Source organism: Doryrhamphus excisus, linkage group LG15 (genome assembly GCF_037039965.1).
Source record: "Doryrhamphus excisus strain RoL-2023G ecotype Guam linkage group LG15, RoL_Dexc_Guam_v1.1, whole genome shotgun sequence".
Classification (NCBI taxonomy): domain Eukaryota; kingdom Metazoa; phylum Chordata; class Actinopteri; order Syngnathiformes; family Syngnathidae; genus Doryrhamphus; species Doryrhamphus excisus.
Genome location: NC_136371.1, coordinates 4,849,585 through 4,875,342, shown reverse-complemented (window position 1 = coordinate 4,875,342; position 25,758 = coordinate 4,849,585). Strand labels below are relative to the sequence as shown.

At 41.5% G+C, this 25,758-nt stretch overlaps 4 protein-coding genes and 1 long non-coding RNA gene across 6 annotated transcripts; 2 read left to right on the top strand and 3 right to left on the bottom strand.

Moving 5' to 3' along the window:
- Positions 1-13,829, bottom strand: kcnk15 (potassium channel, subfamily K, member 15). The gene is made up of 5 exons (XM_058052165.2): positions 13,701-13,829; positions 12,543-12,624; positions 11,922-12,021; positions 2,807-3,185; positions 1-1,983 (listed from the first exon to the last, which is right to left on the bottom strand). Exons 4-5 carry the CDS (start codon positions 3,087-3,089, stop codon positions 977-979), a joined length of 1,290 nt encoding a protein of 429 aa, XP_057908148.2. The 5' UTR covers positions 3,090-3,185; positions 11,922-12,021; positions 12,543-12,624; positions 13,701-13,829; the 3' UTR covers positions 1-976.
- ogfr (opioid growth factor receptor) lies at positions 6,232-10,703 on the top strand. The gene is made up of 7 exons (XM_058052164.2): positions 6,232-6,555; positions 6,999-7,064; positions 7,157-7,238; positions 7,319-7,397; positions 8,305-8,371; positions 8,455-8,603; positions 8,687-10,703. The coding sequence occupies exons 1-7, from the start codon at positions 6,424-6,426 to the stop codon at positions 9,750-9,752; spliced, it is 1,641 nt and encodes a 546-aa protein (XP_057908147.2). The 5' UTR covers positions 6,232-6,423; the 3' UTR covers positions 9,753-10,703.
- On the top strand, positions 10,980-21,464 carry col9a3 (collagen, type IX, alpha 3). Of its 2 annotated transcripts, XM_058052162.2 has the most exons (32): positions 10,980-11,311; positions 11,771-11,839; positions 12,767-12,802; positions 12,961-13,032; positions 13,141-13,194; positions 14,232-14,267; positions 14,392-14,415; positions 14,551-14,604; positions 14,893-14,946; positions 15,029-15,070; positions 15,148-15,204; positions 15,271-15,324; positions 15,428-15,481; positions 15,552-15,605; positions 15,709-15,762; positions 15,887-15,940; positions 16,018-16,071; positions 16,165-16,218; positions 16,684-16,737; positions 16,823-16,867; positions 16,946-16,999; positions 17,098-17,151; positions 17,463-17,516; positions 17,600-17,671; positions 17,993-18,028; positions 18,181-18,225; positions 18,291-18,323; positions 18,689-18,835; positions 18,912-18,966; positions 19,050-19,232; positions 19,315-19,392; positions 20,265-21,464. In XM_058052162.2, exons 1-32 carry the CDS (start codon positions 11,246-11,248, stop codon positions 20,447-20,449), a joined length of 2,037 nt encoding a protein of 678 aa, XP_057908145.2. In that variant the 5' UTR covers positions 10,980-11,245; the 3' UTR covers positions 20,450-21,464. The 2 variants fall into 2 exon arrangements, with proteins under 2 accessions (XP_057908145.2, XP_057908146.2); XM_058052163.2 differs by lacking the exon at positions 10,980-11,311 and having other exon boundaries at positions 11,800-11,839; positions 14,397-14,415.
- Positions 14,136-16,306, bottom strand: LOC144901736 (uncharacterized). Its single transcript, XR_013629822.1, has 4 exons — positions 15,690-16,306; positions 15,524-15,591; positions 14,497-14,627; positions 14,136-14,413 (listed from the first exon to the last, which is right to left on the bottom strand). It is a non-coding gene; the product is annotated as an uncharacterized LOC144901736 (long non-coding RNA).
- A 60-nt stretch (positions 21,465-21,524) lies between the features above and the next one.
- LOC131104692 (uncharacterized) lies at positions 21,525-25,147 on the bottom strand. The gene is made up of 7 exons (XM_058052168.2): positions 24,956-25,147; positions 24,056-24,534; positions 23,889-23,985; positions 23,724-23,811; positions 23,475-23,637; positions 22,371-22,512; positions 21,525-21,647 (listed from the first exon to the last, which is right to left on the bottom strand). Exons 2-7 carry the CDS (start codon positions 24,526-24,528, stop codon positions 21,525-21,527), a joined length of 1,086 nt encoding a protein of 361 aa, XP_057908151.2. The 5' UTR covers positions 24,529-24,534; positions 24,956-25,147.
- Between the last annotated feature and the right edge of the window lie 611 nt (positions 25,148-25,758).

The window sequence follows — 25,758 nt, the reverse complement described above, 5'->3', positions numbered from 1 at the left end:
AACATGTTCAAGCAATTTCTTCTTGTTTAATAAAACATGACTACAATGCTCTCCAATTTAACACACCTCCATGTCATGTTTTTTTCAAAGATATTGGAAGGTTTACTGGCAACGTGCTACATATTGTATCAGTTATCTGTTACATCCATTAAATAGAAAACAGTGTTTACATTGCGGTGCATTAATGCTAATCAAAGGCCCCAATGATATGTAATACAAAGTACTGTAAGCTGTATTAAATTCACTGAGCTATTACGAGCCACATTTCTCATGTGCTGGGTTTAAACTCATTAAGGCTTTCTAAAAAAAAAAAAATACTATAAAAGTATACACTCATCTGTCAAATGAGATCCAATACAAAGCAGAATATCTGCCTTCATCAAGTCGCAGATAATACAAGTAGCGTTGATTGACAGAAGATTGGCACAGAAGTATACCGCATCATCATCAGTGGTTGTTATATTTTAATCCTTTCATTCAAATTAAAAAAAATATTAGAAAAATGTTGGCAGAACATGCAAAACTTTGCACAGAAAACAAAATCACTCACTTATCTACCACCAGTGAGTACAATCACAATAATACCTCTGACAATGCCAACCATAGCTGTCTTGCACAGGCAGATTCAAGTTCCTGAACCTAATTAAATGATGAAAGTAATTTGCGACGAACTCTGAGACCAAAGCGGATGCAAGAATCACTGTGAATGAATCACTTATGTCACAGAACAGCCTAAGAAGTGCTGTCCAAACATATAAAATGTGGATTAGAAGACATTGTATATCTTACAGAAGCACTCATGCATCCACATTGTGTGCTAAACATTAAATTCAGCATGCGCTTGGCCAACGTGCAAGGAAAGCAGCAGCTTATGTAACTATTGTGTGACCTCAGTATCTCTTTACAAAATAAAATTCCTTCCTGAATATTCCCAAACGAGGTACAAATTAAAAAAAAAAGCAGACCTCTTCTGCTTTCACAATGACTTCCTTCTTGGACGAGGGAATTGGTGGAAGCAATGCCCCGGTGAGTGTGTGCTTCCAGGGGAAGAGAGCCCAGTATTGTCCCTGGAGCCTACGGAGCTGCTGTGGATCCTATAGGAGACAGAGTTGTAGTAAACAGAACCAACATGGCGGCCTTTGTGTTGGCCGCGGGCCACGAGAGGACTATCACAAATGCCCAGGCGGTAGCAGACGTAGGAACAGAGAGAGCTCAGCCTCGACTCCGCCTTCCGTGTATCCGCCGTCACCTGAAACTGCAGCCTGTGTCTGCAGGGGCTTCTGCCTCTCTCGTGGTCCTCCGCTGAGGAGACAAGGTTGGTGCGGCTGGTTCCTTCCTCCATCGGGAGGAAGAGTGGACTCTGGCTGTGACTGTACCCCATGTTGTGTCTGTTTCTTCCTCTTCGGTCGTTTCTGCTGTGATCGCCCACAACACGGAGACCCAAAGCCCGATCCAAAAGCCCTCTGTCCCTCTTAAGTGATGCTCTTTCTTGAGCATCTCTCTTCTCATCTTCACTGTTCATGGTGAGGAAACGAAGCACCACCAAGTTCAGGAAGGCCCCAATCACTGTAAGCCCCACTAGTATGTACATGAAGCTCAAAACCACATAAGGGGTTTTCTCCTGAAGGTCCTCCTTTTTCTGCAGGGCTACAAAGTCACCAAATCCAATAGTGGTAAGTGTGATGAAGCAGTAGTAGTACGCATGGAAGAAGCTCCATCCCTCAAAGTGTGAGAACGCTGCAGCTCCCACACAGAGTGTTCCAATACAGGATAGGAAGCCCACGATAACCATGTTCTCCATTGACACCTCGGTGAGTTTAAAGCCTAAACACTGCTTGGTCTTGTGGAGGAGATAACGCACAAATGTGTTCATCCTCTCTCCCAGACTCTGGAACATGACCAAAGTCAGAGGGATGCCCAGAACTGCGTAGAACATGCAGAACACCTTTCCTGCATCTGTGCCTGGTGCTGCATGGCCATAACCTTCAAAGGAGAGGCAGCTTCATGTCAGTTGGTGATGACAAGTAATGACAATTATTTTATATTTTATAGCTAGGAGACCAGGGTTCAATTCCACCCTCGGCGATCTCTGTGTGGAGTTTGCATGTTCTCCCCGTGCATGCGTGGGTTTTCTCCGGGTACTCCAGTTTCCTCCCACATTCCAAAAACATGCTAGGTTAATTGGCGACTCCAAATTGTCCATAGGTATGAATGTGAGTGTGAATGGTTGTTTGTCTATATGTGCCCTGTGATTGGCTGGCGACCAGTCCAGGGTGTACCCCGCCTCTCGCCCAAAGACAGCCGGGATAGGCTCCAGCACCCCCGGCGACCCTTGTGAGGAATCATACTGTTTCTAATATTTTGCACTCATTCATTCATTCATTTTCCACCGCTTATTCTCACGAGGGTTGCGGAGGGTGCTGGAGCCTATCCCAGCTGTCTTTGGGCGAGAGGCGGGGTACACCCTGGACTGGTCGCCAGCCAATCACAGGGCACATATAGACAAACAACCATTCACACTCACATTCATACCTATGGACAATTTGGAGTTGCCAATTAACCTAGCATGTTTTTGGAATGTGGGAGGAAACCGGAATACCTGGAGAAAACCCACGCATGCACGGGAAGAACATGCAAACTCCACACAGAGATGGCCGAGGGTGGAATTGAACTCGCATCTCCTCGCTGTGAGGTCTGATATAGCAAATTAAATAACTAAAATATTAAAAACAGATCTACAAACTACAACGACAATAATAAACATATGGACATATATCATATGAATTATATGTAATTTCTATCTTACCAATAGTGGTGATGACTGTAATTGCAAAGTAAAAAGAACCAGCAAATTTCCACTGTCTCCCGGCGCGATGGGGCTCCGCTTGCAGCACCACCCTCTCGATTTCACGGTAGTCCTCCTCAGAGAAGCGGTACTTCTTCTTCATGTCGTTGCGCTTCTGCTCCAAGATGCGCCTGCAGAAGCTCTCCGTCTCCGACTCGAGCGCGTCGAAAACGGCGGCGCCCACCAGCAAGTAGGAGAACATACAGAGGATGAGCGACAGTGTCCGGACGTTCTGCTTCTTCATCCTCGCTGCTGTCGTGCAAAAGTCTGCAGCGGGGGCGCAGTTACAGGTGGCAGCGTGCTTGTCTTCTCATTGGCGCTGCAGCCTGTTGCACGAGACCTTGATGCAGAAGAAGAAAAAAAAGCTGAGACAATCGTTTTGAGCCGCTTTAAATCTGAGCTTGCCTTTTGCACTGTAAGTCTGTAAACGCTGTAAACGCTAGAAGGTGGGGAGCACCATGGACAGCGACAAGGCAAAGTTTTTACAGTATTTTTCATAAAATTAATAATTTGAGAAGAAAGAACTAATTTCCTTAACAACATTGACATGAAGGGCGGCACAGCGATCGAGTGGTTAGCGCGCAGACCTCACAGCTAGGAGACCAGGGTCCAATTCCACCCTCGGCCATCTCTGTGTGGAGTTTGCATGTTCTCCCCGTGCATGCGTGGGTTTTCTCCAGGTACTCCGGTTTCCTCCCACATTCCAAAAACATGCTAGGTTAATTGGCGACTCCAAATTGTCCATAGGTATGAATGTGAGTGTGAATGGTTGTTTGTCTATATGTGCCCTGTGATTGGCTGGCGACTAGTCCAGGGTGTACCTCGCCTCTCGCCCGAAGACAGATGGGATAGGCTCTAGCACCCCCGCGACCCTCGTGAGGAAAAGCGGTAGAAAATGACATGAAGTGTGTTTATTGTGGTCTTCAAGCTAAAGAAAATATGTAATTTACTGTGAAAATCTAAGTCTTAAATGTACTACTGGCTATATTAGGTCCATAACGTCCGTTTTGGATTTCACAATACATTTATTTCTAGTCTTATTATTTCTAGTCACTGAAAACCTGAATGAAAAGCAGGTTTATCCACCTCTGCTGGGTCCCTCCAGCTGCATCTGCTGTCGACTCCCTCTTCTGTGCCCACAGAGGTGATACAATATCAGTGTGCAAAACGCCGGTTTCGCTTGTCACACATCATCCGCAGTTCGACGCAGCCCCACATGAAACAAAAGTTCCTCCTGCACTAGAAGTCTGCATGCCCCCCAATCCTGCCTGAGGTGGTACTCATCCCCAAATTTTGCCCACGTTTGCAAGTACAGCGGGTTGGGACTGCTGCCTGATGGATGCAAGCAACAACTTTAGACACCCCTGCTATAAACAATGAAGCAATGACTTTGAAAAGCAATTTAATATAGCATTTACAGTGAGTAAGCCTTTGCACACTTTTGTATTTTTACATTGTGTGTGTGCATGTATGTGTATGTGTACATGCATTAAACAAAAGACAAATAATTACCAGTGCTACATTCTCTGCTGTTCGAGAGCTGCACAATTGAATCATGGTTTCCACTGTGTGTGTGTGTGTGTGTGTGTGTGTGCAAATGACAAATAAATACCAATGCTACATTCACTGCTTTTCGAGAGCTGGACTATTGGATGTTGGTTTCCATGGTTACTTACACAGGCAAGCACAGACAGTGAGTTGGAAGGCTAAGTTGCAGCGGTCCAACAAAAATAATGTAGATATTGTTAAAGTAATACCTTGTTCAATTAAAACCCGAGCTTTATCTCTGCATAGGCAGATCTCATTTCATTTTGCAGTTGGTCATATTGTATTGATAAATGTAATTCATAACTGTAGAAACAGACAAGGATAAGCGGGAAATGTATGATTTGTTACTGCATTTGTTATGTTAAGTTACTGCATAGTATTCATCCATATTCATATATAAAACCCTTATCTCACAATTGGGATTGGGATTGATTTATTATATTAGTTATTAAACTTGTATTGATCATCTCTTTGTGGACTCCACCAGGCATTAATTACAGGTCGGAATCAGACTGTAGAAGGTAAAACCCTATCGTCTATCTGGCCTTAAGTGTGCCCTCGGCCCATTAGGTCCTATACTGCCACTCCTCTGTAAAGGTCTTTTTGCTTTGATTGATGGTTCCTTTCAACGTGACACACAGATAGGTTCAGTTGTTTAAACAGCTTTATTTCAGCTCTGGAAAGGTCAAGACATACTTACCCCCAAACCAGATAGAAAACAGTTTGCTTGGACTATTCTAACTCTTTATGCTTCACTCCAGTGCTGGCTTCTCCCCATTGACAGCCTGTTGCTTTTAGAATTCAGGATTTCACATTTTTAAATCTCTTTGTACTAAATAAAGACACCCTGACCTTGAATTTGAGCCAGTGCACTAAAGCCCAAATCTAAAGTCTCCAATTTGCACAAACCAAATGCGTGTCTCAAATTGTTTTAGTCTTGCTATATAATAAAGAACTATCCCCCAACATTTGAAGACAGCATAAGTGATGAAGCAACACCACTAAATAGCCACACAGGATGCAGGCTGAGGCCTTTGGTTTCCACAGTAACCAGGTCTAAAAATAGAAAGTCACACCAGAGGCAGTTCAACAATGAATCTACTCCTGCCATGAGACTTAAATCTATTTATAGCGCTGCCTTGCATCAAAGCGCCCCACCAGTTCATGTCATCATGGGTTCACACCACTAAATCTGTCTTTGTGCCACACTGGTGTATGTATGCATGTATGTATACAGAAGATATACAGTACATTGTTTTAGAGTAATATTCAATTTGTCTATTAATGCTATTTTATTCATCATTACTTGTCACATTCTGGACTTACCGTGCACCACATAAATATTGGAATTATGGTATATGGATGGCAAATACAAATACAGTACAACAGGATGTATTGTATTTAATACAAATTAGTGATTCAACTGTGAAATGTGTGTATATATATATGAAAATTATTGCTTACTTGTTGCTCAAGTATTTTATCTTGGACTTCTTGCTTGTGTGTGAGATCTAGCATCAGCTTATTAAATATGTGTGCAAATTCCCTAACACTGCACACATACAAAACACCGTTCTAAATAAAGTGACGTCACAAACGAAAGCCAAGCCCTAGCACAAAGTTCATTACACAGCTCAGCTTGAATTGCATTCAATTAAATTATATTTATGGGTCAATACAAAATACATAAATAGTACATTAAACGTTCAAATATATTGTATATTGTGGTTAATGTTGCCATTGTTAAGTAAGGACAAAACTGGTAAAGGACACTGTTGCTAGTAAAGTACGTACTATGTTGTGTTTTTGATTGTGGGGGTTGGGTACTTAAACGCCCACTCGAGCACCTGAAGGCACCATCGCCGCCAAGAGCAGAGCAGATCGGAGAGAGGCGATGGCGGCCTGCAAAGATAGGCTGGTCAAGACTGTCCCCGTCTAACCCGAACGTGCCAGTGTAGCTGGATCCATGCACATAGACGGTGGGGAACAATCTCGGATAGCTTTAGGTGGTTTATGCCGTTTTGGGAATCATGGAGGACGACTGTGTGTGTGATTACGACTCGACCTGGGACACGGAGAGTGATGGAGAGGACACGACCGGAGATGGCCAACCTCGTCGGTCCAACCAGGACAAAAACAAATGTAGTTGGACTTTGGTGTCGGTGAGTGTTTCATTTTACTTAAAAATTAGCTCAGTACGCTGATATCCTGGGATTAAAAGTGGCGACTTGGTTAGACTGTTGCCGCTGTGTTGGGTGCAAAGCTAGCTAGTAGCTACTAGCTAACTAGCCTAGCAGGCTGCTTAAGCTAGCTTACTTTAGTAACTCACTGCTGGGGGGTTGGGTTAATTTTTTTTTATATATATATTTTTTCATTTTAGACTTAAGAGTGTTATTGGTTCTGCGTACATAAATAGCTGTCAAATATTTAGTCATGAAAAATGGACCAGCTTCACCGTAACTCTGCTTCACTTACATAACGTGAATGGTCTAATTAGGCCTACATGTCTACACATTGTAGTGCTGTCATATACTGTGTAGTAGATCATATATTATCACCTTAAATGTTGGTTAAAAACACATTTTCCCGTCATAATGGTTTGCAGTGGCATCACACGCCCAGAAACATGAGGGCAGCAAAGGACATGCAGAATTACAGAAGAGGATACCCTGTAAGTACTGTAAACTCTCTTTTTATGCTCCGCATTCTTCAACCACCGGACTCTGTGTGTTCTGTCATGCCATACATCTTTTTCTCTGTCAGAATCTTGCAGACGACGAGTGCTCGGAGGACAAAATGAACAACTTGCAGTTCTACCTCAATAAATTTCCCTCTGCACCAGATGGTAGGATATTTCAATCACACCACTACATGATGCCACAGGGATGCATGTATAATAACCTGATATTTTCTTATGTGACACAGATGTCTACATTGAGTCCTTTCTCAAAGAATGGAAAAATGACTACAAAAGGCTGGAGAGAGTTCACTCATACATTCAGTGGTATGTGTATTTCCTTTTGAATGTATTTGGCATCACTGCATTGTAGCATTTGAGGATACACGGTGAGAGAAAAAAAACGGAGTGCTTATGTAAGCTGCGCTCTGGATATATACAGTACTCGACAGCCTTAACTTGGCTACCACAGTCCCCTTTCTTGCTGTCTCATTGAAATGGATTTATCAGTTTTTTTTGTGTGCTGAACATAAATCATAGTTCTGTATGAAACATATCCTGGGCTGTGTTCTCTCATTTTCCTTCAAAACAAACCCAATCATGTCTGCAGTGCAGTGTGTCTTGCAAGGGTAGCAAAATAACTTTTAGTAAGGTGTTTGAAGAACAAATACCTTACGGAGTAAGGAGCTGAGCTTAAGACTAAGTCGAATTTTCACAAAAAATATGTGGGAATATTTTGTCACTTGTCACGAGTGAGCTGAATATTTTGATTTTCATAGAAAATTACTCTAAATGTGGCAATATTTTCAAAATCAGTTGAATCGACTCCTGCCACCCTCATGAAGAAGAAAACACCATTCAGACAAGTTAGTTTCACTTTGCATGTAGGATATTGGGTTCTGTGAGTACAGCGGTAGTTCCCCCTCACTGTCCCCGGACTGCTATGTCATGCAGCAGGGGGCTCGCATGGGATGGAATTTACCAATGTCCCCATAGAATAACCGGACTGTAGTTTGGGCTTTCATCCACTTATACATTGGATTGCGTGAATCAATCGACAATATGTCTAGTGAGTCATTATCATATTAAGCCATGCATTTTTGCTTGCTTTTCATTATCATATACAGTATCAGCGGCATATGTTTATTTGCACAAAACTTGGTGGATGGATGCGACAGTGCAAAAAACGACATTGGTCAGTAATATGTAGCTTTTTTTCCTCTTCTAATGTCAGGCTGTTCCCACTCCGCGAACCAGGGGTAAACTACATGGCCTCTGAACTCACCAAGAAGGAAATTGAGGTGAGTTTCGCATGGTTGACGTTCCTGAACTCTGCAGCCTTTTCACTTTGACTTACAGTCTGCACCCTGTGTTCGCCCCACAGGCATTTAAGTGTAATGAGGATGCCAAAAAGAGGCTGGTGGAGTCCTATGAACTCATGTTGGGCTTCTACGGCATCCGCCTAGTTAACAAAGAGACCGGTGACGTGACACGAGCAGACAATTGGAAAGAGCGCTTTGGGAACCTTGAGCGGTAAGTCTGATATTTTTGTGACTGTAATTTTTTTTTTCATATGAACTCTCATTTCACCCCTAAACCTGTCCCATCTCTTGTAGGAACATGCACAACAACCTGCGCATCACTCGCATCCTGAAGAGCCTGGGGGAGCTAGGCTTTGAGCACTACCAGGCACCGCTCGTGCGCTTCTTTCTTGAGGAGACTCTGGTCAAGAAGAACCTCACCAGTGTTAAACGCAGTGTACTCGACTACTTTCTGTTTGCGGTTCTGGATAAACAAAAACGCCAGGAGTTGGTGCGATTCGCTTACCTTCACTTTGAACCAAAGGATAAATTTGTGTGGTGTCCCAGGAAGATTCAGAAGCAGTTCAGGAAGGCAGAGAAACAATCAGAAGCTGTTGGCAATGGAGACTGTCGGGATGACGTCTATTCAAGGGCTAAAAGCAAAGATGGAGAAAAGGGGGTTCACCTAAAAGAGGAGGAACTGGACAATTCAGAAAAGGCACAGAAAGAAACTGAAACACGTAAAGACAAAATCAAACAGACCGAGTCAACGCCTCATCCCAAAGCAGATAAAATGACTGTTGGAAATGGGACCAACAGTCAACCAGAGACCAATAACAGTTTAGGGAACAGCAACGAGTCTGCCGATGATGTTGATGAAATGGATCAATCGCCCACTCCAGACACTGTGACTGTAAAAACTGAGCCAACTTATATTGAGTTTAAATCTACAAACAGTTCACAGGACACCATTCACGAACCCAACAATGTCATGCAAATGGATGAAGATGTGGGCATAGAGGAGCCTCCGAAGAAGAAGAGAGAAGAGAGCGTGACGATGCAGAGCAACGGCATCTCAGCTGGAGATGTGGGCACCGGCCAGGCAGAGGGGAAGACTGGTGGTAACGCAGCCTCTGGCCAAATAAGCTCGCCTGCTCAAACACCTCTTAAGACTTCAAAACATTCACCCTGTCTGTCATCAGGGAGGGAAGAGAAGATCCCAAGGACTGATTTTACTCAAGTGCCAGATAAAGATGACAAAGTGTCAGAGGCAAACGGGAGCAGTCATAAAAAGGGGGACGAACAGACAACGGAGAAGTCTGAGGACATAGACATGGAGTCAAACCCCTCTAGTGTAGACCCTAACGTGGGTAACACATGAATAGTTCCTGTATTACCTCAGCCCTACTCCAGTGCTTTTCAGTCTAAATGGTTATCTCCTAACAAGAGTTATTGGTATTGTTCAGTTTTGAGGAAGAACAATTGCTGTCCATTACTTTTCTTGGAGTTGTAGTATTCTACACACATCAGTGTTCCATTTAGAGATTGACACTTTGTTGAATTGTTGCCCGAAAAATTAGCAATTTGCAACCAACTCAAAAATCTGCCAATTTATCAATCAATCTTTGCATTGTTAATTTAGAAAAGGCAGACTCATTAGAGTCGAATTATATGGCGAGTGACATTTAAACTTATACACAATGAAATCACAAGCTAAAGTAGTGACTGATGAAGAATTTTTATTTTGTTTCTATATTGTAGGTTATGATTTTCATTTTGAAGGAATACTATAAATTGACTCTTTGCTTTTGTCTGCAACTCCCTCACGGAAAAATTTATTATGATTCACATTTAATTCCTCTATTGGATACAGAAATCACCATTGTGAAATTAAATGAAGTGCTGTTTTTTGTTAACTGTCAATCAGTACTTTCGCAAGAATATGTTGTTTTGCACTGAAGAATGATTTGAAAGGTTTTTGTTTCCCTTTGCGGGCTGTCTTTGTGTTCATGCTGGACTCATTTGTCACAAAAGGTGTCTTTTCAGTGATGTTGCTTTCGCACGACTGGGAAATCGACTTTTGGACATCAGAAAGCCTTGCCAAAAATGTGATAGACTGCTTGATTGTATTTAAAATAATTTTTGTCCTTGCGTCACATTTGTGAAGCCAAGGGGCTTGTTTTTTTTTTTTTCTTCTTTCCTCAACACTTGCACTTAATTTTAAATATGAACTGCCTGATTTAAAGTTAAGATGCTTCAGTTCTTTGTATGTGACCTTGCTTCCAATTGAAGACCTGGTTGTTTAAAAGCAGAATAAAGATATTTTCTGACACTTGGATGAAACCTGGCTGTCCTCTGGTGGGAGGAGTTCTTTTCAAACATTAGTCTGTACGATATTGCGTACAAACTGCTTCCACTGAGAAATGCCATAGTTTAAATATGTTTGTTTTAGACCTCAGGCCTGTATTTGTAAACTCTGATGGAAACTATTCCACAGAAACTCCCTGCTGTCCATCACCACAGCTCTGTCTTCTAATTGGTCCAAGTACAACCCCCCAACAAAGCTTGACTATTGAAGCCCCCGCCCACTTCACAGATGTGCTGAGTGGTCCCTGCTCAACTTTGTGCGTCCTCCTCCTCCACCAGCCCTTACTCGTACCCTGCCCCGGAGCACAAGTCTAGACTGAGCTCAGCCCCTTCCTACTTTGTGGAGGTTCAGCTTTATCTGGGGACCAGGGGGGTCATTTAGGAGCTTGCGCGTCTTCAGGTGAACGAAGGTTCTGTTGGACACTAGGGGGGAGTGAGCCACGACCGGCGGCTGGGATTTGATCTTTTCTGCGTGAAAGTCCGCCTGGAGAGGTCGAGCTCGGAGTCATGACGACCATCTCGGCTTTGTGGGTGCTATTACTGTGCCAGCTTTTGTCAACCTCCTCTGGACAGGTAGGGTTTCGCTAATGGCGTCAATGTTCTCTTTGAAGCAGGTGACACACCTTGTAGAAGTATGTATGTTAAAAAAATATATAATATTTATAATACCCTCTTGTATGATGTAGATGTGTGGGCTTTATTTTTTTTTTTTACTTGCAGTGTTTTTCATGAAGCCGTGGAATGCGAGGGGAGCACACAATACCTCCTCTGTTCATCCAGTCCACCACACAAGCTCTTTGGATAAATCCTCACTGAAATTATTCTTTTTTTTTTTTTAATGACGCGTAAAGTCAGTAGTGGTATTAGTAGTATTTCTCAAATATTCACTATTTTACACACAAGGGGTCTTTCATCTGTAATGTAAATATATCTCATTAAACCTGCACAACGTCGCTACAACCTTTTAGCACTGTTATGATGTGTACCTAATGATTTAAAAAAATATATATATATATATTTTATATGTTGCAGAGACCAGGCCCCCGAGGGTCTGCTGGGCTACCGGGGCCACCAGGGCCCCCTGGACGGGATGGCACGGATGTGAGTTGACCCAACTACTAAAAACAACTACGTCCTTGCATTATAGCATATTTCCATGTTTTGTGTAGGATAGTGTTCACACCTTTCACTGGTAAGCTGGAGCCTATCCCAGCTGACTCTGAGAAAGAGGTTGGATGCATCCTGAACTGGCCACCCTGCCTTTCACCAACAACCATTCGCACCTATGGGCAATTTAGAGTATACAGTTAGTACCTGTAGCAAACCCACACAAGCACTTAAAAATTTCACATAGATTCAAACCCAAACATCTCCTGAGGACATTTGTAGCAAAATTTTGTTTTGTTACAGTGGCCCCTCCCACTGCCCAGCCCACAATTATTTGATGCTTAGGATTGTAGGCAGGGACAAGCAGGGTTTGGTTTCATGCAAAGATGGCAAACTTTATTTCATTGATGGCCTCCATAACTGTATATGAATATTGCTATCAAATTAATGCATAACTACCTTGAATTTATATTTATTTTGATAGTACGATTGATAGTATATTAACTTCCTGTGTTTAGCTGTTAAACAATTTTATGAAACTATTCTGCCACATACACAAACTATAAGTGAATGCACCCTTGTAAGGGAATGTGAGAGTATTTTATTTGGAGATATTTGGGTTGCAGCAGTAGGGTGAAGGCACACAGAGGGTCCATTCATACATTCCCCAGCTGTGTGAGACCATCCAGACTCTCACCTCACACCTCCTCCCTGCACCTTCATCCCCCTCCATCCGAACCAGCGGCAGGGTTTGTTCTTCTTCCAACGCCTGCAGAAACCTAACATTTTACCCCACCACACACAAAGGCTTCTGTCAGATTGAATATATATCTATGCTTGTCTTCTGTGCCAGATGTGGAAATTTAATTTAAATGCCTTAATTACTTTAGTTGTGTCATAACGTATTTATCTCTCAAACAGGGCAGACCTGGACCTCCTGGAATGCCAGGGAAAGCAGTGAGTATTCCCTACGATTAAAATTAAAAAGATGCTCCAATAACCTGTTATCGGTTATGTCTATTAAGTACATAGCAAATCTCCGCCACATTATGATACACATTAAATCAGTATTTGTTATATTTCTTGGTTGATCATATTCTCTCTGTTTGCTACAGGGCCCAAAAGGGAAAGCAGGAATACCGGGAAACCCAGGAAAACCAGGCTTGCCAGGACTTCCTGGGGTGGATGTAAGTGCCCAAAATCACTTGTGTTGTTTCTGGACTTGATCTAAATCTTCTCTTAAGAAAATGACAACAGAACATGCAATGTGATGATATACATCTTTTTTTTTTCAGGGTCTGACAGGTCCTGATGGTCCTGCCGGGAGGGACGGACCAGCAGGGGAAGCTGTAAGTGTGTCATGGGTGTTGTTGGCACATAAAAAAAATAATAATTTCAGCTTGGTTGCAGTGTATATCTGCAGATTTTAGCAGGATGGAGGTATGAGGCCTGTATGACCTCTGTCAAGCTAAATTTGTCAAGCTGGCTCAGCCTTATGGTCTGTACACTTTTAATGAGGGATCAGAATAAGATTTATTTCAGCTGCCTCTCTAATCCTGCACGGAATGCCATTCTTTCTACCCCTCTCCATTCTGTGAGAGTAACAGTGATGATTATATGTTGTTTACAGGCTACATTGTATATTTATACACATACATTATGAGCGCAATAGAAATAAGAATTGAGATAAAACTCAAAGCAATTCATATAATTAGCCACATTATTGAGAACGCCTGTACCCAATCACTCACACTACATATTTAAGCACATTGTTCACAAGTACGGTACACAAATACACTGTTGTTACTCTCTTTTCTTTATCACAACAACAAGACCTGCAGCGTAACACACTTACCTCCATTTCTTGGTGCTTTTAAAACACTTTGCAGTCATCTCCTGAATGTCGGCGTCAGTGTGTTAGCTTTGCATACCGAGGAATGCCGTGGATGCCTTAAGTGTAACATCACTGTGATTATTAGGACCTACAAATACAGCAGTGAGAGAGGTAAATAAAGAGTAAGTGGGTGACAAAAGTGTGGGGATGGGAAGTAAGTAAGTGGATATACTACCTGGTTTTACACACAGCATGCTTTCAGACAGTTGGGTTTCATCAATTCATCAATTAACTATTTTATTTTTTATTTTATTTATTTTTGAGCCTGAAGGAAAACTTTTTTTCACTCTGCTGTGTGTTTTTTTTGTTGCATCATCGTTTCTTATGGATGTGCTGTAATATAAGCTAACTGTCATAGTAAAGTTTTTAGTACTAATCTTTAGTAATCAGTTTTGGACAATTTTCAGTATATCAGTGCCAATATATAATTTGCTCTGATTTATTCAGTTGCTGTTTTCTGTCTGATTGTCACCTTTGCTTGTCTTTCCACAGGGAGAATCCGGACCTCCTGGGCCACCTGGACCTCCTGTAAGTAGGCCAACATACTGTATAACCTCAACAAAGCTCCGAGTCGGCATACACAGGCTGGCACGATTTAAAGCAGTACTTTAAGATGTATTACTACCAGTAATACATCTTGTATTTTCCATAGGGCAGAGGGAGATCAGGAGCTCCTGTGAGTATAAAATCATTGTCATCATCTTGTCATTTCTAGGAAGTTCTTTTTATGACTCCGGAATTAATATACAGTACTTACCACACCCAAAATGTACTCTTAATATATTTCATCGTTGATGTCTTCTATTTCCAGGGTTTGCCCGGAACTAATGGCTTGCCAGGCGGCGTCGGACCTCAGGGAGCTGTGGTAAGTGTTGTCAGTTCGACATCCTGCAATCGGAAATAGATAATGTAATGTGTCGTTATATAATTCGATACTCTTGGCATGCCGATAATACTCCACTAGCGTTTCTGTCACATAAATTCAAATCTAATGACGATAAGTTGATTGCATTTGAGTGCCGAACGTGTCAAGCCCACCAACCAAATGGCTGATGTGATGCATAGTTTTGTGAAAGTGTTTAAGGGATCACATGATAGTCTATCCATTTGATTCTACACCATACTACACCAATCTCCTTTATCTTTTTATCAGGGTGCTGAGGGTCTTCCAGGACTTCCTGGACCTCTTGGTCCTGATGGGCCTCCTGTAAGCGCAGTCCTCATTATACGTGTAAAAATGGCATCGCAAGTGTGGAAAATTCTGGAAATAACATTTCTTCTTTTGTCAGGGTCTTCCTGGTACTCTTCATGACCTTAGTGGTGACCTACTGGTAGGATGGCAATAATGCACTTGAATGATGTTGTGTGTCCTCTGCAGGATGCTTACTCAGTGCTTATCTGTTTTCAGTGTCCTGCCATCTGCCCACCTGGTCCTCCTGGTCCTCCTGGAATGCCAGGATTTAAGGTATCTATAGTTCTGTATATATATTATGAGTATAATTGCAACACTTCCAAGTCACTCTTCTTATAGGGACACACCGGACATAAAGGAGACAAGGGAGAAGTTGGCAAAAACGGAGAGAAGGTGAGTGTTTGACTTAAGCCAGGATGATCCTACATGCAAAATATGGTGGGACTCTAATCTGGTGCTGGTGTTGTTTGGTATACTAAGTGTCACGTTTCTGCAGGGGGACCCTGGTCCGCCTGGTCCACCAGGTTTTCCTGGCACAGTTGGCCTGCAGGTAAGGACTTTTCATGTTCATCTTTACATGTTTTGTGATTACCTCAACATGCTGTGGTGATGTTTTTCAGGGCCCACGTGGTCTAAGAGGTTTGCCAGGTCCAATGGGCTCTGTGGGAGACAGAGTAAGCGACTGTATTAATGCAACTTCATTTGAAAATCAAACACTTCTGATTTGTTTGTAAAAAGTGTGTTCCTTCTGCTCTTACACTCGTCTTTGTTTTGTAGGGTCTGCCAGGATTTAGAGGCAAACCTGGCATCGTCGGCATCATCGGAAAGACAGTGAGTCTCTTTTTGTCGCTGAAAAACTGAAATAAAAAAAAGTCTTGACATTTTTGGTGAACGGCAGAATGAAACACTGGTCCCATCAACGAATAGCTGCGTGTGTTGTATCTGATTTTTCTAGGGTGATACTGGAGAAAGGGGTCCCCAGGGATTCAGAGGTCCTAAAGGAGAAATTGTAAGTCAAAGGGATGGAGATTGGAGGCTCTGCATGTGTCAAGATATCAAAGTGAATTTCTGTTGTCATTTAAACAGGGTAAAATTGGCCCGAAAGGAGCTGTTGGGGGAGCAGGGCCCAAAGGGGAGCCTGTAAGTTACCACCTGATGAAAATGCATTCTCAAGGTGTCAAATAAATACTAGGTAAGAAGCATTCATGAAGATAATATCTGATGTCCTCACAGGGGATTCCTGGCAGAGATGGCAAAGATGGCACACCTGGAATGGATGGTGAGAAGGTAAGTGTCAGTGTACTGTCTTGTTAAAGACATATGCAATTTCCTCTAAATTACATTTTATTTCAACAGAAAACCACAGTCGATAAGTATATGTTACCAATAGTGGTTTAAAAGAACAGATTGTACAAAAAAAGTGTTGATATTTTTCACAACTGCAAATTATAATGCATAAATGATATATTCATGGCTGTCATATGTACATGTTTGTGGCGCGTACGCTCACAGGTCAGCAGTCTCAGCGAGGCGGTTGACAATTTTCTGTCATGTTGTTACAGTTATGGTAAGTTAGGTTACGATAGAATTCAATGATTGCTGAACACTAGTAGCTAAACTTTGCCAAATTGCTATCATTCGCCGACAACAAACATAACTAGTGTGTGTGTTACGGCGCCCCATAAACAGCTGGGGAAACACGGTCCATACAGTCACTTTAAGACTGATGTTCCAGTTTGTGTCTTTGAAAAGGGTGATGCTGGGCGCCATGGCGTAGTTGGAGAAAAAGGACCCAATGGACTTCCTGTAAGTTCTAACAATACATTTGTGTCTCCTTGGTCCGATCATCAACATACCTTGTTCATATGTATGTATTTTCCTGCATTCATAGGGTCTACAAGGAAAGGCTGGTGCCAAAGGATCCAAAGGAGAAGTTGTAAGTTTGGAATCCCAATAGAAGACTATGAATCTCAGGCATGAATGTGGGGCTTATTATCCTCTTCAATTACACCAGGGTGATGCAGGAAAGGCCGGGGAGACGGGACCCTCTGGAGAGCCAGGTATTCCTGTATGTATCCGGTGGGCATTTGGGCTATTAAATCTCTCCTAAAGACCATTTCTAACGATATGATGACTGGTGTATCAACTCCCTATGTCTTCCCGTAGGGTGATATTGGCATCCCAGGAGAGAGAGGCATAGCAGGACCCAGAGGAGTGGCTGTGAGTTTGTGGTGATGCTACACTGACAACATTAAACAAAGGACTATAGATTGAGAATCAATTCCTGTCTAAAAAAAGCATAATGTTAATATATGAAAAGTTAGTCGGATATTGGTGTAGTCAGTATAAATCGCTAGCCAGGGAATACCATGGAAGGCGGAATCCAATTACAAAGAAGTCTTTGTGGTTGGTCGCAGACCTTGGACAGAGAAAGAAAAAGACACGTATAGCATACAAAAACATCTCACAAGATCATCACGTCAATTTTACGACACATTATTGTTACTACTAGCAACAATGTTTCCATACAGGGAGGACTTGGACCTGTAGGTAACCCAGGACCTCAGGGAGTGAAAGGCTTCCAGGTCAGTGCATACATCAGTACTTTTCTTTTTTTGTAAATATTGTGATGATTATCAGCCCTTTTACAGAGTTGTATGCACTACAGGGTGTAACAGGAGCTTTGGGAGATCCAGGTCTTCCAGGTCCAACAGGAATTCGTGGAGAATTTGGAGAAAGGGTGAGGAAGACTTGTCTGATTACAGGATATTTGTCATGGGCATCATATATAGGACTATAATGTCAAAAAAGTGTCTATAGCAACACTGTGGAGTGGTCAATGAGCAGCTCATCTAAGCTCTGTGACAGTGGAATGAAGTAGAAATGTTGCCCAGAGAGTTCTGACACAGAGTGGTCTACAACCCAGAGGGGCAGAACAAAGATGGTCTTTATACGACTCCTCGCTCCCCGCAACCTGCCCACCTCACACCAAACCCCCACCTCCTTCCCTCTTGCACAAATGTCTTGACATTGCACTCATTTATGTTTTTTTTTTTTATAGGGGCCAGTGGGCGCTTCAGGAGCTAAAGGAGACATGGTAAATATTTTTAAGTGAAAGCGAGTAATGCTTAGTAAAACCTCAAGTTTCTAACCAATCTGCATTAATGTGTCAGTGGACATGAACAAACTCAAATAATTTGATGAGAAGCAGAAAACACACTATTGTCTGATGTTCTGCTGTAATTATAGGGCGTAGCAGGAAGTGATGGTTTACCTGGAGAGAATGGGGAACCTGTAAGTATCTGAGTCAAATGTTTAATGCGGCACATTTATGTTAACATGATGTCCTTTATTTCCAGGGTCATTTTGGACCAGTTGGACAAAAAGGAGAGGTGGGCTTGATTTATTTGCTGCCATTAATTTGTATGATCGAGCAGTCGAGTCACCCCCATCCATCGACTTAATGATAGTCTTATCTGTTTGGTTCTTTGTTGCCATGCTTTCATTAATAGAGTCACTGCACATACTGTGTCACATTCCAAATTTAATGGGATTAACTAGAGGCAGGCGCTGTTTCTTCAGCATCTCTGACATCTTAACTGGAGTAGTATGAAGCTGCAGCACAATTTGTGTAATTAGAAGCTTATTTTCTTAGATTATTTGACAGTTATTCTCCATGGTTGTTATTTGGAGGATAATTAGCTCGAGATTGGAGTAAATTTACAAAATATAATACTTCCCTTTTCGATGACAACAGCCTGGGAAGCGAGGAGAACTAGGACCCAAAGGTGTGTCTGGGCCACAAGGGGAGATCGGGGCAAGAGGTCCCCCGGGAAAACCAGGACTAATGGGCTTCCAGGGAGAGCAGGGTCTTCCTGGCATTGCTGGAAAGACAGGTGTACCTGTAAGTGTTCTTATTTGGAAGTCTGAAGTGAAGGTTATCAAAAACCATTGCAAATGTGTCAAATCTTATTTTTCAGGGTAAACTGGCGAGTGAACAACACATCAGAGAGTTGTGCGGCTCAATGATCGATGGTGAAGATCTGCATTCAGTGTGGTTGGTGTGGAGAGAAATGCAAGATGGAAACTAACCCTCTGTTGTCCTCCACTCATCCCAGATCAGATCGCACAGCTGGCTGCTAATCTTCGCAGACCTCTGGCCCCAGGGATGGTGGGCCGACCCGGACCTGCTGGACCCCCAGGACAGCCAGGAGTAGCCGGCTCCATTGGTCATCCAGGTGCCCGTGGACCTCCAGGATATAGAGGCCTGCCAGGAGAACTTGGAGATCCTGGTCCCAGAGGTATGACACTTGAAATCAATATTATCGAGTGGAAGCATGGCGCTCATATAACTTAAAAGCTTTTAACTATTTGTTCAATAAGGTGATGTTGGTGAGCAGGGTGATAAGGGAACCATCGGCAAAGCAGTTGAGGGCCCCATTGGAGACCAAGGATACCAAGGTATGTGGTTTCACATGCAAACCAGGGGTGTCCAAAGTGTGGACTGAGGGCTATTTTTTATAATTTATTGGCACTTTGCACATTCCAAAAACTTTTGAAAAATTAAGTTGCGAAAAAATTATGACAATAAAGTCGTAACATTATGAGAAAAATAAATGTTTAAATATTTGTAAAATAACAAGAATGGAAAAATTAGCAAACTAATACACAAATAATACGCTTTTTCACCTGTATCAAAAAGAGGAGATGCAGGATGTTTTTTGGTGAAATATTTTCAATTCAGTTCAGAACAAAAGACTCACAACCCCACATGGACTCTGGGGAAACAGCCAGGGAAAAAAAACCCTCCCTAAAAAAACTCCTGTCTACAGAGCGTTTTCTAATGATACTGCCTAAAGCAGGCATTCAACACTGGTCCAAGCACAGACCCCTGCAGCGCTCCATGACTTTTACATGCAGAGTCTCACCAGGGGTGGACTTACCATAGCAAACACAGGCAATTGGCTGGGGATCAGATTTCCAGGAGCCTCGAAATGTTTCAGAAAAAAAAAAAATCAGCTGAGATAAAGTAGTTTTATGGATGAAGCTGAGAGTGCCTCTTTTAATTACAAAGATGTGAGTATTAAAGTGATATATACATTTTGCCCAACATTCACAATCCTTACGTGAAACATGAAGACACATTTCTTTCCCTTTCCAGTGCATTGTAACTCAAGGAAACAAGTTAATATGACAGAAAAGAAAAGTGAAAGAAATATGTGTTCATGTTTCACATCAAGATTGTGGATGATGGGCAAAATTCCCCCAAAAGTCCAGTTCCCCTTTAAATACATAAATACTTGTATATGACAATGTCTGTGTGCTTCCCACAGGTCTTCCAGGAGTGCCAGGAATTGTTAAAGATGGCCGTGATGGATCACCAGGTGATCCAGGTGAGTCTGGCGAACACGGCAGGGTGGGTAGGACTGGGCACCAAGGACCTCCTGGACTCTGCGATACAACAGCCTGTCAAGGAGCATCGGTTGCTGGGAAATCATCCAACCCCAAAAACCATTAAACATCGCTTCCTGCCACCTGTCGCCATCCACGCCAACAACAAAAGGTGAAAAAAACAAAACAAAGGATGGAATTAAAGACAAGAGTGGTCGCAGAAATGCCCTCTTTTTTATGAATATGCTTATCACAAGATGGAAGGAAAACATCAACAGGTGTGACATTTTGAGAGGAATATCAAAGACATGATGTGACTAACAGCAACAAAAATCAAGACGCCGTCCATGTAAAAGGTGGATGCAAGGGGGGGAAAAAAAGACCAGACATCAGCATTCCACCCAGGACTTTCAGATTTAAAAAAAGTAGAAAAATGAAAGATGATGAAAGTTATATATGTATAAAAACCTTATACATGTTGTCCTTGCCCCCATTACTAATGACCATCATGGTCTACTCTGACAACAATTGTGTGCATGCAGCATGGCCCACAGACGTAGCACCCAGGTGTTACCTCAGCATAGAAACTTCTGTGTTAAACATGCAAACAGGTGCAGTGGGCCTCTGTAAAACAGCAGAGTATGTACTATCAAAAATAAAGGACAAACAAGCAGGTGGCCAGAAAATATTTGTGTAGATTAATGGAAGCAAGCTGAAACCTTTTGTCTTTTTTTTTTTGTCGTTTATGTTCTTACTTGGTAACAGTTGAATCTCTAGAATCGAATGCCAAATGAAACATGTGGATGAAGAAATCAATACATTGTAAAATAAATTCAATAACCTTAGGTACAGTTCTTTTTCCTTTTTTTTAAGACCACATCCACTATGTGCTAAAGGTGCTGTAACTATTACATAAAACAATTTCATACTATTTATTATTTGTGGGTAACTGTTGTATTATGTACAATAAGATGACACGGCAACATGTTGTAAGAAAGAACAAATAAAGCCACTTTTCAGTAAAATGTTACTGCTCTCTACATATGGACTGAACAACGTGCGTTTTAGAGCAATATGAAATATAAACTGTAAAATCAAACCAATCCAACGGGTAGGAATACTTGCTAAGCCACTGCTTCAAAATTCACAACCATATGCAACGTAACATGCAACTCCAATAACTCATAACTATTTGGAGAAAGTCATTGTTCGATTACATGTGAAACACTCATCTGTTGGTCTGTTGGTCCTTCACAGGAACTCGGCTGTTTACTAGTAAACATCTGAACATCCTCTGTACGGACATGGTTCTGACTTCCAAAGTTCTGAGAATCAAAATAAACATGGAGATATAGACAAGTTTCAACCTAATTTTTGTAAGGTTGGGTGATACAATCATATGGATGTATCATAATATTTTTGGGATGTATCACTATATCAATATAATTAAATTCAACTGTGTCTTGTATAAAAAGCTACAAACCTTAACCTGTATTTATTGATTTATCTGGAACAAATTGTGCAATAAGAGCATTTAGTGTCTACCAAACTAATATTTTTGATAGGTTAGTGGAAACGTGCTCCGACTCTTGTCCCACGCTCAATGACACGTTGTTTGGACTCAACTCCGTTTGCGCTTCAGATGGTAGAACAAATTTGTCGTGTTCCCATCTTTTACTGTCATCGTTGCTTTGCAAATATTGCATATTATGGTCTCTGGCTATGCTTCTGCTCAAACCAATCCTATCAAAACCAAACCGCTTCCATGTTACATCGGGACCTCGTGTTCTAACAACATTTTCTTTGTCTATAGTCTCCGCTTCTTTTCCGCTTTTATCATGCTAAACTAAGCTAACCCATGTGAGAAGCCAATGCGTCAGGAAAACACATCATCAACTGTGCTTTTTTTTCTATTTAAAATGGTCATTTATACCGGACTAAGTCATTTTCTTATCATTGAAGACTTTATACCGACATATAACAATATCACCCAACCCTACTAATTTGTCAATCAAATGATCAAACAAGATCAATCTGTCCAGACTAACCATTTGGAAGATATTCCCATAGGTGGTCCTGATGTATCTCAGGAAGTTACAGGTCTTCTGTAGTGTGTTGACTGTGTCAGTATCTGGTGTACACAGCGGCACCAAAGCATTCAACTCGTTACACAACATACGAATCTTCTTCCTGCATGACAGCAGAGACAAAGCCGATGATTCTTAGCTGCCAGAAATGTAATCTCTTCCAATTCATTTTCAAAATAGTGCAATACCAAAGTACAGGACAACAGAAATGAGCCAAAATTACCACAAGGTGAACTTATTATCCACAAATATGTTGAATGCCTTAATATGTATGTGCTTTATGTAATTACACTAAGTAGTATAAGTTGATCTTAAACAAAATACAGCATTGAAATTATGTCAGACTTTTAGTGATAAATGTCTGCTTGGTCACAGTGACAGGACTGAAAGATAAAAACGACAACTGTTTTTGGACCGTGGGAGTCGAACCCTGAGCAGATTCGATCCACCTCTTAGAACTGGCTTTTTGAAGTGAACCACGGTAGCTGGCTCTTTGAAGTGAGAAGGTTTTTCTGACTATAATTGGTCCGAAAGTGTGGTGCTGGAAGTGTCCACACTGTGCCGAAAAGGGACCGAAGGGTTACACACACAACACGGTGTTTAGCACACAAATAGTTATATGTACTTGTGACCTACATATACTCCTCACTAGATGTCAGTAATGTTACATTATATTACATTGATGAGACAATAACTGCCGCAGGTAGTACTGTCTACTATATTGGGTAATATGAGTGTAAATGAGACTATAGGGGTGCTATTCCATGTCTAGAGGGCTCTAATAAAAGCACTTTAAAGTTTTTAAACAAATTTCCTGTGCTCTACCTTGGAAAATATTAGATTTTTAAATAAGAAATCCTCCTTTGCCTCAGTACCTCAGTAGAAATGTTCAAGTCCCAACTCAAAACTTATTTTTTTACACTTTAGCATTCAGTTCTCTTGCTCTGAAACTTTTATTATATTTGTTTTTGTTTCACCTTATCACCAAATCGAGAGATTATCATTATCATAAGCAGCGTATCACGAATTGTTGGATACAGTGCGAGTTCCCTATTTGGTACTAACCTGCGTAGCCTCTCATTGTTGTTGTGCCTCTCTCTTCTCTCTTGTTGCTGGCCTGACGGCAGTATAGACAGTCTGGTAGGTGTCTTCCTGGTGGTGCTTCCAGATGCTGCAGCCGTTTGAGAACGGCAGTCATACGTTGTAGAGGCAGCACATGCTATATTCTCTGTGATGACACGTAAAAGCAAAAAGCATTGCTAATAATATCAATAAAAGAGATGAAAAACAAGTGTAAAACCAGCTGTTTCTCACCTTGTGACTTCCTGAAGCTGGCACTTTGAGTATTTTTAATAACCAACTCTGGGTGGACATTCAGTGAAAATTCATTGGGGATTCCCACCTGGGATTATAACAGGAAAACAGATTAACTTGTTTGTCCAAATCAACTTGATTGTTTGCCTGTCAGCATCAGATTACACTGTCTCTCAGGTCATCTGAGGTCGTCCAGTCCTGCATTGGAAGTAAGATGAAAGCCTCTTGCTCCTCAGAGGATTTCTGGTCCAGTGTCACGGAACTGAATCACATGCACATTCAATGAAAAAAAAATCATCTGAATCAATCTCCATACATGTTGAAAAGCATACCTATTAGAAGCTACTGTGGTGCCACTAAGCAAGGCATTAAACTTTTTCTCCAAGCAAACCCGAGCTGATGATCTACGTGGCCTCAGGGAATATTTGCAGCTTGCGGAGGATTCATGGACGTTCGTATTTTCCATCTGCAGTTTGGCCAGAACATAGTCAGGGACCTCTCCATAGGTACCTGGTGTTTGTTCTCCTGGCAACGTTGTCTGATGGTGATGATCATCCATGTTGATGACAAAGGATGCTGTAGGATACTTTTCAACCTCGGCTGCAGGGTGAGCTCTAACATTTGGATGCTCATACTGGACCCCTGTGTGGTCTTGGACGACGTTCTGGAGCTGGATGTATCCCTCCACAGTCAGATCATGTTCATTTTCAGTCATTTCAACACATTCCAGCTGGATTAAACTGGCAGTTTGGCTTAAATTGCCAACAGTGTGGATAGTTGTGTAAAATGAATTTAAGGATGACATCCTTCTCTACAGAAGAGGAGATTAGTTATTTAGACCAAACATCATTGAGACAGTTTAATTACAGAAAACATGGTTTAACAGGTTGTTCTTCACTTTAGCCTTAACATTTAGCATTAGCTGTCATTACATGCCGTTAGAAAGTTAGCTAGCGTCACCGTAAACTAATTTAAACCTTGCACACATTTAAATAAAACGGTATTTATTGTTTTATAAACTAAAATAATAATAATAATAATAATAACTTACCTCTCCCGACCGGTGACTTTCTAGGTTTTAAACTTCGTGTTACTTATTTCCTCAGGTGATGTAGATCTCAGTATGTTAGCTTGGCATCGAGTGACAACTCAGGACTCAGTACTGTACTAATTATTATGAATAATAATTATTTGTTTTTATTGGAAGATAATGTAAACATACAAATACGTACATTTAACGTCGCTCTCTACCACTGATCAGCGCTGCTCCGACAGATCCGAATGTAATTAATGATGGGCGAATCCATACAATATATCCAAACTTCCGATACCAGCTCCTCGTGCTGTAACATTCTGATTCCCAAATCAAAATGTCGGTACTTTTGATACTTGAGGTAATGTTTGGCTGTTGAAACTGAGGCATGTATAAAGTTTTCATTGTTCCTAATGAAATGAGTTCCCAATCATCTTTTTATGCTTTTATTGTTGTATTTATTTAAAATACCATTTCGCATATTTGACGTGATTTTGTCATCGGTTTTTGTCGATTGTTGTATATTAGCTTGTCTATACTGTAAATCGCTGGCTACTTCAAAAGCAAATTATTAAATAAATTCATTTTAAAAGAATTACTGTATTAAGATATTTTTAATTTGTGATTTTTTTATGTGTTGTATTCTTTAAGCTACAATATGAGACACTATTTGAAATTTAAGTCAATTTACACAAAATATCGGTATGGGATCTGTATTGCCAATCGCAGCATGAATCCGTAGTTTACATTCATTGATGCAAGTTGGTTCGGTGGAATTGTGTCGCCCCCTTGTGGTGAACCATCCATAGTGCACATGTGAAGTACAATAACACTGAAATTTTCCCACCATATTTCTGTTTTTTTTAGCTATAGTCTACAACATTTGATCAGCTGATGCTACTTCAACTTTTGCACCCAGTTCTTCTTTAAAAAAAGATGTACTTACATTGCATAGGTTAATAATTACACCAAGTGTGGTTCTAATGCCTCATTCAGGGCCCA